This window comes from Watersipora subatra, chromosome 9, assembly GCF_963576615.1.
Source record: "Watersipora subatra chromosome 9, tzWatSuba1.1, whole genome shotgun sequence".
Taxonomy (NCBI): Eukaryota; Metazoa; Bryozoa; class Gymnolaemata; order Cheilostomatida; family Watersiporidae; genus Watersipora; species Watersipora subatra.
The window spans coordinates 50,479,181-50,491,082 of NC_088716.1; the positions used below are offsets into that span (position 1 = coordinate 50,479,181).

General features: G+C 35.6%; 2 protein-coding genes across 2 annotated transcripts in view; both read left to right on the forward strand.

Annotated features, from left to right (window-relative positions):
* LOC137403872 (epithelial cell-transforming sequence 2 oncogene-like) overlaps positions 1-2,955 on the forward strand; it is a 32,826-nt gene extending 29,871 nt beyond the window's left edge. Inside the window, exons 23-24 of the mRNA XM_068089968.1 lie at positions 21-193; positions 2,020-2,955. Of these exons, the coding sequence (XP_067946069.1) occupies positions 21-193; positions 2,020-2,150 (304 nt within the window). The 3' untranslated portion in view covers positions 2,151-2,955. The remainder of the gene's footprint in view (positions 1-20; positions 194-2,019) is intronic.
* A 3,901-nt stretch (positions 2,956-6,856) lies between these two features.
* On the forward strand, positions 6,857-11,893 carry LOC137403712 (uncharacterized). The gene is made up of 4 exons (XM_068089725.1): positions 6,857-6,936; positions 7,285-7,403; positions 7,616-7,756; positions 11,753-11,893. Exons 1-4 carry the CDS (start codon positions 6,867-6,869, stop codon positions 11,837-11,839), a joined length of 417 nt encoding a protein of 138 aa, XP_067945826.1. The 5' UTR covers positions 6,857-6,866; the 3' UTR covers positions 11,840-11,893.
* Positions 11,894-11,902: the final 9 nt, after the last annotated feature.

An 11,902-nucleotide genomic window follows, 5' to 3' on the forward strand; every position in this document is an offset into this window, starting at 1 on the left:
ATTATGTATATATTTGATAGGTTATACACCCATGTCGAGGATATTGGACTGTTCCTTTTTAATGATGCTCTGATGTTCACACATGTTCTCACCGGACATCACGCATTCGAGAGGTCTGTATCCAAGACTTATCTTTTCAAGGCCAGTGTCTCTCTTGTCGGTCTCAGAGTCAAGGACTTGCCTGATTCTCGCTGTAAGTTACTATATCATGTACATACCTAGCAATAAGTTACCACACTATATACATACCTAGCAATAAGTTACCACATCATATACATACCTAAAAATAAGTTACCACATCGTATTATACGATGTGTATTATACTTATTGCAAGGTATGTATAATACATACCTTGCAATAAGTTACCACATCGTATACATACCTAGCAATAAGTTACCACACTATATACATACCTAGAAATAAGTTAGCACATCGTATACATACCTAGAAATAAGTTACCACATCGTATACATACCTTGCAATAAGTTACCACATCATATACATACCTAGCAATAAGTTACCACATCGTATACATACCTAGCTAGCATTGAGTAATGTGCTGATGAATTTATTGCCATTAGCGAAATTGTTCAAAGTGAGAGTGTAAATTGTAAAAGTACAAACCTCAACATATGAAGTTGAAGCACAAATTACATAATTTTTTTAATGTATATTTCAATACATCAGAGTCTTGGCTTTCGAATGAGCTATTGTTTGCCATGGTAAGACAGACATTGGTTGGTGTTTATAGGATTTCCCCAGAGCTCTACCGCGAAAAAGTTTACTGGCATAGTCTCGAAAATTGTAACGTCACAATTCTCATATTCGTTGTTGTGTGCTCTTACCGCTTATTTATCAACTACGAAAGTGACGATAATGACGCTAGCGGCAGGCAAAGGTATGACAACTCCAGAGAACGAATGAAGATGACAAAGGAATCAGTGTCATTAGTTCTCCATGTACATATTATTTTTATGATAAGTACCTCAGACTCCAAGAACCATACTATATTTTCCCGATGATATTATGCACTAGCTCTTTATTTCTAATGCGATGTTAAGGGTGACGACTGAGACTAATTAATTTCAAGCATTGCGTGATCTGAAAGCGCGATTGACATTTAGTCCTAGAGCCACGCAACCACAGGTCATAATTTAATCGATGTGATTTCATTACCTTTATCAATGACAGTACATTTATTGAAGCATAATTAATTAACCCAGAACATGTGTTTCTATTGGTCGGGCGTTAGCACGATCGCGGGCATTGTTGATTATCTAGAATCTTAGTTTATTATTAGCGCTCTCCGGGTTTAACAGCACCGAATGTCACAGAAAAACGCAGCCTCAATGGCAGCGAAAGGGATCGACGACCTAAGGCTAAATGAGAATTATTACACCACATTTTGAGTACCTGAACCAAGTGTTTTTTTTGCAGGACGTACTTTTGACACCCCGTTTTTTATAGTTCTATTATTCTTTGTGTATTGAATATAAGCTCATTCGAAAGCCAAGACTCTGATGTATTGAAGTATATAATAAAAAATTATGTAATTTATGTGCTTTAATCAGTTTCAATATTTGTTTCAAATGTCAAAACCATTGTATGTTGAAACAAATATTATTATAACCTTTCATTGTTTCCTGTTTAATTCGCTCCACAACTCATAAGTGTAATGATAAATATTTCAATTAGTTACATATAACATAAAAACATGTAAGTTATATAAGACAGAGGCGCTGATTAGAGATACAGGAATACTTACAGGAATACAGCTTAGACTACATGAATTTAAAAGTAACATAACTCACTTATATTATTTGTTGCGTTTCATAGTTTTTTAAAGTTTAGTTTTAAAGTTGTTATATAAACATTCATATTTGTTGTCTTTTATACCCATCATTCCATCTCCGCTGCATCTTATACAAGACAAAATTTTTATTTGTTATTATACTTTGGAGCCAGAAATAGATCACTGTCAAATGATGTGATGCTATTCTGCAGTGTTGCTATTTTTAGATATGAGAAATGCTTTCAAACTAACGTGTGATACTGAAGAGTGGATTCTTAGCTCAGAGACGCACGAGATGAAGTTTGAATTTCTGAATTCTCTTGAATCATCCATTAAAACTGCTATTCAAGATTTCTAAATTGCAGCTGAAAGATTTGCTCCGTAGCTCAAAGGATGTAGGCAGATCTTCTTGGATTTTTGTACCTTTTTAAGTCCGTCTTAACAAAACTTGTGCACCGTTAACATTTTGCATTGTCAGAAAGGCAAATGCTTTTCAAATCTTTTTTCTCCATGTCTTCACACAATATTTCGTGCTATTGTTCTGTAACATCCAACTGAGAGTTATGCGATCTTGTATAGGCAAGCGACTTTACTAAGTCCTACAAATTCATATCTTCTCTAATGCTAGAATATGCAAAGCATAGTTTTAGTTATTTTTATTCTCTATAGATGGTGAAATTATTTGTTTTTGATTGATGTCAGAGATGCAGTGTGTTACTATGTATACAACATGCAACCTGATGCTCTTTCTAGAGAATCTATTCTATTTTTATGTATATGTGTGGAATACAAAACAGCCTAATAAGGTATTATTTTGTATCAAATATTTATTTTGGTATTTTTGTGTCAAATTTGTTATTTTTTAATTTCTATTATGTGCTCATACTTGCCGTCCTGTCATTTTTGTCACTACAGAATCATTGACCTTAATTTAATATTTTCATAGCGCAGAATTTTATTATATAGTTTTATTTAGGCCTTGGAGAACATAGTTTATTTTACTGAATTTTTGGCTGAAGATTTGCTCACTGAGTTGCTGTGCTAAGACAAGGAATGTAAAGCAAATCTTACATTCGTACATACATACATGTAGTTTTGTATTTGATCTCTGTGTTATATTTGTTCATAGAGCTTTCCCAAAATAAACCTCTTTTTGAGACTGACTCTGTATTGATGATGTCAGAGATTTTATGACAAGACACCAGCATTTGATGTCACAGCTGGGTACATCTAATATTTCAATGTGAGATGTTGGCATTGTTTGGTTGCTCTATTCACCCTCATAATTGTATTGATTATTGATGGCACGTACGTATCATTCGTAGGAAAAATTGATTAGTCTGTCTATTGTTTCATTTCCATGCAGTGAGCAATGTCTGAGGCTTGGAAACTTTTCTTGATCTATATTCCACTCCTAATCAGCGGTAAGTTTTTTTATCAACAGTCTGATTGTATATGCATGATCAATTTACCTGACCAGATGAACTTGGAAAATGAAGCTTTAACATTTCCAAAAGTTTTTCCAATTACATCCAACAATTTTGTTCACACAAAAATTCCTAGTTGTATTTTAATTTCTATGGTAATGACTTCTGCTACATGTATTTCACCCACTCCACTTGTAGCTTGCTGCCTCGCACCAAGCCAGTGCAATGTTACCACCAATGCTATTCAGACTACTGATGAAGTAGTCGAAGCATCTCTATCAGGTGGTACGGCAGTGCACAACGGAACTAATGTAACACTGCCCTTTGAAACGACCCTTATACCTCGCACGCGACTCATTCCTTATGTTGGTACAACACCCATATTTATAGGCTGGCCTGATCTACGAACAGGTATTATACACTCAACTCAAATATCAACACTTGTTATGTTCATCTTGTTTGAATGGACAACTTTTTTTGGTATAAATTGGCATAAACAAGGTATTTGAGTGAAATGTCCATTAATTGCTTTGATTGGGGTTGGTGAAAAAGTATTTCAAACGTATTCTTTGTAGCATGGTTAATTATGCAAACAAAATGAAAAGTTCTAGGTAGAAGGTTTCTGTATGGCATGACATGGTATGACATCCATTTTTCTGACTTAGTCATCCTCAGTGTTGTTTCTAAGTGGTCCAATTAAAAATAATCGTCTATTTTTTGCCATCGACCAAAACTTGCTTAACAAGCTAGTTTATAGATGGAGCCGCTTGAATTCATGCCAGGATTTTGTCCTTTTTTGTGATGAACCACAGGTTACCTTACTTATCACAGAGAAGTAATTTCATTAAACGCTCAGTAAATTACAGTTGACTACATAAAAGGAGTTTGTAAGAAGTACCACAAAACTGTTTCATCGCCAGCAGGTGGTCATTCATGGAGTACATGTGGAAATTTTTGTTAGCGACATAAATGCTAGTGGTAAAAACAGGTTCTGTTGTGATAGCAAACCCATCTCTATTTGTTCACTGTCTCTCACCACAGAAACTACTAGTACAACTACTATTCCACCAGAGGAAACTGTGCCAGCAAAAGGAACCATAGCTTGCCCTCTGTGCCAGAAAAAGAAAGTTGGTGGAGTAGAGGTGGTTGAATGCCGGGACAGTCCTGTTTGGTGTTATCAAGACAGTGGCTGCTGGGTAGGGAAGTCAGGCAATTCAGTTTGTTGCGGCAGCAGCTCGTTCCAACCACAAATGCTTATTATTTTTATTTATTCTCTGTCTGTTCTACAAGTGTTCGTACTATGCTGAGTTACATGGTACACCATACCCAACCAACAACCCTCTGTTTAGATGGCCTCAAGTGCTGAACATGGCTGAGCACTAATGGTGAATTACTCCATTTGGCTTGAGTTTTATTTGTTGTCCGGTTTTAAATGCGGCACTTTTTGGATCGATGCTCTCTGCCCAGGAAATCCTAAGTGTAGTAATGGTCATTGTATTTAAAGCAAGTGCAATTAGTCCTTTTATAGTTACATCAAGATAATTATGAGATTTTAAATGAAAATGAAACGATGTGAACAACAAGATAGAATTAAAAAGTTGTGCCTCTTTTATATTCTACACTTACAATGAAGTGTTTCACTGTTGTTTCTATGACTGAATTCGCATTGCGTTTTAAACTTCTCTGCCTTCTTTTGTACACTGCGCCTCCCACACATGCATAATCAAATTCCTAGTCTTCACTAGCATAAGCAGGTAGATAGCAAGGAAGTGTGACACAGCCATCTATTAACATAACCTAGAAAACATAGACACCATGTAGTAGTTTCAATGCAGTCAACAATTTCTGCAGCATTTTTTTACTATCACAGATAAGCGTAAGGACAATAGACATGGTTTTATTGAATGCGTGAAGCATATTTGTGAAAATATTTCGACGAATGAGGATGCATGAAAGTTTAAACAGAAGCCATCGTGTTCAATTACGTCCCATTTGAGCTGTTTTGAAAAGGAGCCATGTTCATGATGGCTGCGATTAACTGGTAGTTTTTGAGCTTTTAAGAGCTTGTAGGCCTAATCACGTTTCCACATATTCTGCACCTATAACACAGCAGAGTAAGACATAGTGAATCTTTTGATACCAAATAGCTATAATGTGAATTTTGTTGCAAGTCAGCCTTCAAGGCTAATAACACTTCAGAAATTTATATCATGCGCCCCTATTGTTTGTTTCAAACAGGACTGTATTAAAACAGGTGGTATATGCCTAAAACAATTTCAGTCACCAGTTAGCATGAATTTATCAGTCTTATTGCAAAACCATACATCACAAAAATCAAATTACTGACCATTAATTCTACTTGTACTGGCTATGCAGGAGTCATTTTAGTTTAGTAGTGGTTGTTAGCTCAGGTCAGCACGCTTTCACGATATGACGAATACACAGATAGTAAGTCACTTCTGGTGGGTAGTTGAGTACAGTATTATCCATAAATATAGCTTATATAATAATCACCAGATATTGAAACAACTGTGATATATTTTAGTATTTCACTGACAAAGATGACACAGTGATCAAAGGCTGTATAAATATTATACCAAAAAAGTCAGGCTTCAAACCAAAGGAATGCACAGATTTCTATGAACGAGGCTTCTGCTTGCGGGAGGTAGGTATAACGGCTGGTTAGCTAGCTAACACTAATGTGATGTTTAATTCTGCATAGAAGTGAGCAGAAAGCTTCAAGTACAACTACTAGGCACATTTTATTAAGGTATTCCTTAATAAATGTTTTAATTATTGCATTCAGTTGCGAACATAATGAGCTGAAATGGTCCTAACCATTAATAAAACTCAAATGGTGACATAAAAAATGATGCAATTGACTACATAGACAACCTAAGCTTCTCTTCCCTTTTCCAATCACATATTTACTATATAAATTATTGCTTATTGAAATTGTTTAAATAACCAAGAGTAAATCAGGAATAGCTTTCAATGAATCTTGAGCTACGAGCATATTTTATAAAGCTTCAAGACTTGTGTGAATTACTGTGCTACTCTATTTGTGAAGCTTGTAGGATGTGGAACCATCTCAACACTCTCAATTGTCTGTCTGTTTGTAGCAATGTATCAGTTGTGACTTCTATGGAATTGGAGTTGCCTCTTCTCTCAAAGTCGACATGAGGCTACTAGTGACAGAGTTAATGATATTATTTGTATTTCTAGTAGCTAACAGAGATGTGTGTTTGTTGTAAATGCTGAGATATATTCGTACTAATATGCGAGAAATATTTCATTTATTCTTTCTTCATTAACTGAGCAAACAGTTTGATGTTGTTCATGTGTATAAAATTTATGTTTTTTTAATAAGACACATCCTGTAAAACAAAAAAATTATTAAACTATCTTAGCGCAGAGCAGAAATATAATAAAATGGACATTCCTTTCGACTCCGTTCTTGTTTTAGCACATGACTACTATCAACAAAAGAATAATAAAAATGTCAATCAATAATTGTTTTCTGTTTGAATGAGTTTGTCTATTTGGGATGGCAAATAATAACAATATGAAGGGCAACTTGAGGTAGCGATGATCAATATGAAGCCTTTCTTAGTAAGAGCACATGTATGATCGACTACTTCACAGACATGGAGACTCTGCTTAAGACTCTGTCACTACTGTTGCTGCACATATTTGTACCGTTGTGTGCGACTGAAGGTAAGCCTATGTATTCTCACGCAAATTTGTCATGAAACCAAAACCTGTTAACTTTTTTAGTCTTTCTAGCTTGATAATTGTTGAAAACAACAAGATTATTTCACTTTTTACAGGCTTAATTTTAGTAACTCAAAATGAGAGTGAATCGAAAAAATTATCAACCAATAATGATTTAACCAATATAGATCTGTGTTGTAAACCTAACATTTTGCTCTTGCTACACACATTAAGATAATATTTTAATTTCTCCCCAATGAGATGGATTCCTCCTAGTCTGTGCCCTGCCATAGCACATATAAGCCAAGGCAAATTCTATAAAATATGTACAACACAGCTCTTTGATTCTAGCAAATACATCCAGGCCACTGTTGTGTGATGACTGCTCTGTTCACCCAGACAGCATTGAGAGGAACCTTGTGACATGCAAGGAAACACAGACTGCGTGTCCAAGACTTGAAGGATGCTGGGTAAGAAAGAACCAACAGCATTTTTTTCAAGCAATTTTTGTTTACATAGACATATTATTCACAGATTAATACGCCAGAAGAGACAGCACAAGGCAAAATACTAGCAACTTTTAGTGAGATCGTGTTAAAATTGTGCATGGCTCTGTTAAAACCACGAACAAGCTACAACAATAAATACAGAAATGTTAGCCATTACCTTTCCATTTTCAAAGGAAATCCAGAGGCCTACATACACTGTAAAGGGATGCATGAAGAATGTTATCACCTCCGACATAGAAGCAGCACCACAGTTTTCTGACAAGGAGGAAACTTACTGCACTCAGTTTTGGCAAAAAGGAATTTGTGTCAAAAAGGTATGATGTTGGTATCGTCTGATTAAAACATCTATGCAGCTTACCAGAAGCCTACCAAAATGGTAATCAATCAGTGGCAGTATGAAGTGGTTGTATCTACTTCATGTATTGCTAAATGGAACTGACTGGTTTGTGTTGCCTTAGCCGAGAGGTGTGACTAGAACGGAGTTAGCGCTGACTGTAGTAATGTACCGCATATGATGTTCCATTCTCATATAATTGTCGTCCTTGTTAGCCTTGGTGAATATTATTTGTATTAAGCAAAGGCTTTCATATTTTCTATAAGATACCCTCTGTTCACTTTTAATGACCATAACGAAAGGATATTGTAGTGCTGTCTTATCATTTAGTTACTTAGTTAGTAATAGGGGAGAAGTAGAATACTTTGGCCAAAAAAACAGTAAAATTCTTTATTTTGAAATAACTAACATATTAGTGCATTGTTGTATTTATAGTTTTGTATACTTGGTAGAGCTTGGTTAAGGGCATTTGTGGACATGGTTTTACTTTTGTACTCCTGACTGCATTCAAATAATTGTGGAGTAAAGTCAATGGTCAATCTATCCTTGAAAAAAGGTACATGGGTCAGTATAGAGGATTCATGGGCCACCACTTAAGGATACATGGGCATAAGTGGCCTACATACACTCAATGTTTACTAAAGGAAGACATTTCCAGCATTGGCGTATAATACTTTATTATAACTATTTACATGTAGGTGTTATTAGTATTTAGTGAAAAACTGCATCACAAAATTTTAGTTCAACACTGTTTGTAAAGCTTGTGACCAGGGCATTAGGTTTATCTTATTACATGGCCAAGCTCAATGTCAAACTTTTAAGGTTTACTTGCAACAAAATTCACATTACGGTGGCCATTCAAATGAAGGTGGCATACTCCCTTGAATTCTTCTCTAAATCTATTTGCCAAAACCCTGAATTGGCATCTATCTTACCAATGTATGTATTTCTTTCTAATAAAACCAAATTTTCTTCAATATGAATGGAAGTGGAAAAGTCTCTCTCATAACACTTTTGTTTAACTGTGTCAAGTCCGCGCATATTCTAACTTTTGCATTGGATTTCAGGGCTACGGCCATACTTGAGTTGTAGGATTCTCCACTTTTTTAATAACTTTCATTGCTTCCATCCTGTCCAATTCCTTTCTGCTAGCCCACCTAAATCCTTCGGTACCCTCCTTGGCACATTCATACATAATGGTGTAAAACCTGACGGAAGATTTATCTTGAAAACATCTGGTAATTTCTCTAAATTCTTAAAGTTTCGGACGCCCTTTCTCTACCGGTAAATGATTGATTTGGCATTCCTAAAGAGTCCAAACTCACTAATTTCAGGTTTCCCTAAAAAATTATTTGCAGTACTATTCAAGACATGCTTTGCATATAACTTCATATGCACATGAAAACATTGCAAGGAACATTACTTTGAATTTTACATCAAAAAATTACCATCTGCACCCTAAACTTTCTGTTAGTTGGTGTAGCATCTAATCCCATTTTTCTAAATTTCATTAATGACAGCCACATCAGATCCAGTATCTACTAAAAATTTGATGTCTTTTTCAGATTTTAAGATCATTTCAAATTTGTTGATTTTTCTCTTCTGTAGTCATGATTCTCTGCCTGAATTGCTAGAACAAACTGCCAGAGCTCTAACTCCTTTACTAAATCCTTTCTTAGTTTTTCTGTTCTTAGGACAAAACTAGCAAATGACCTGGCTCAGCACATAAATAACACTTCCTTTCATATTTCTTTGGCTCCCACTTACTACCCGATTTAGAGGCTAAATTACCTCTACAAGCTTTGTAATCATGTGCACACTGACCGGTTTGTGTTGCCTTATCTGAGAGGTGTGACTAGAACGGAGTTAGCACTGACTGTAGTGGCATTCCACATGTCCAACAACCTCTATTTTTTCTTTCTGAAGCTCTGAATTGGCCTCTTGCTCCTTGCTAACAGTAGTATAGCTTACAACCATGTCTACCTTCTCTTCACTCACTGGATCTACTTCAACCAAATCCAACTCTGCTATTGACCTAGGCTTTGTAATGATCCTAGAGCCTGTCATGGCCAACTCATATGTTCCACAAACAGATTTTACTTTTATTACATCTATATTTTGCTTTATCAATAATTCATTCCTTATACTGTCTACATTCATACCCTTTACATAGAAGGGCACGAATGTAAAAGCTTCATTCCCTCACTCTACTGTACTGCATCTGGCTCACTGGTACATCCCATGACTCAAATATATCCATGCCCAGTTTTCCCAAACAGCAAAGCAGCTTTCCCTTTTTCTGACTCAAATTCCTTGTGATTCCAGACTTTTTTCTTCTTGTTGCTCTTCCTTCGGCTTATACATGATCAAGCTCAGCACCAATCATAGCTATTTTGAATCTGTTTATAATTTTTTTGCAATTTTCCAGTTCTGCCCGATTTTCCACCACAAATGTGATATTTTCTCTTCAAAGTTGGCCATATTTGTTTAGTTATTAATTAGTGTGTAGATACTTTACCAAAGTCCTTGCTAAACCCTGACTAACAAACCAAGTAGAATGAAAATACCTTAATATTATATGATTCTTCACTGTTATATTAACATAAATGAACTTCTCTTTGTTGAATTCGTATTTCCAAATTATTTCATTTCTTCGGATCCCACTCCTGACACCATATTGATCCAGCTTCTGCATTAAAAATGCTTTCTCTTTCTTGTACTGTTTAAGAATCCTGTCAACTGAATGAAGACGGCGAAGAAGTCGCTCATTTTTCTGTTAAAGCTTTTCGCATCATTTTGTAAACTAATGTAGCGCAGTTTATATGTTTCATTCTCCCGCTTTTCAAGTTTGTAGGCTTTACTTTTTCCTTTGCCTGTCTTCATTTTGATTATTTTAATAGCATATCAAGAATTTCGCATAAGTCCTCATGTTAACCTTAGTTTTCCAGTAATCCCTTCTCGTCCTGTTGCGCATCCGTTCCCCTACTGGATACACCACAGGTATAATTTTCTGCTAAATAATAACCATTCTGCCAACCAATGAATTCATCATTTCTTCATCTATCTACCTAGCTTATGACTTAATGACTGTTGAAAACTATAAAATGTAGGTGATTGTTTGACGTGCAGCGAACAGAGATAATGGCAATGTGACTAAATCATTTATTTGAGAGTTTACTAATCACAAAGCGATTGATCACAGTCAAGTTAGGTGAGAGTGATAGCTCATTTTACACATTCCTAAATCGATCTGTGGTTGGTTGATAGAATAAATGAATCAAATCAAACTGCTTTCACACACCAAATGGAAAAATTAAAATTTTTTAGCATTGTTGGAGTCTCCTTTTTTGTCAGCTATATTTTTAGGAAATATTCTGGTAGTCTAGTGTGCCGGGAGACGTTGTCAGGTGTGCCGATAATCCACAGAGATTACGTATTTGCGCAATACTTCCTACATATCTTAGCAGTTTTGAGTGTGGTGCTTTCCCTCAACTGAAAGTAAAGTCACGAGTTCGAATCCCATTGAAAGCAATCTTTTTTGTAACCTTTAATCGTGGCTTCGGACAGACATTGCTGTTTTTATGGTAATGATTAACAGAAAACAACTAAAAAACAATCTTGCTGATGAGCATTATTTGTTCCTTCAAAATTAGAAAACATTTTTGAGATACATGTCTCCAGAACAGTTCTGCTGTAGACCTTGGATTGCTCTAAAGTAGTGAACTTCAGTTTAGGTAGAGTTATTTAATCCTGAAATTGCCCTAAAACTCAATAACAAATCACTTCAGGTCGCTAAACATAATCTTATCCGTCCTGATGACTACTGCAGACGAATTGACCTTGAGTAAAATCTTTCCAAAATAATTTGTAATGAAAGAATCTAGAACTAAAGAAAGGCATTACAACAAGAAACATTTGCTAAGAACAACAACAATAGATTGGCAACTCTGATATCTGATAATTATGTTATTTGCAGGTATGCATATTATGCAGCAGCAGTGGTCAAATATTCGCAAATGAATATGTACTGGTGACAGCACTGCTACTCCTGATGAACACTTGAACGCCATAGCAAGCCAGATCTATCCATTTATATTTATTTCGACAGTTCTTCGACGAGACAATT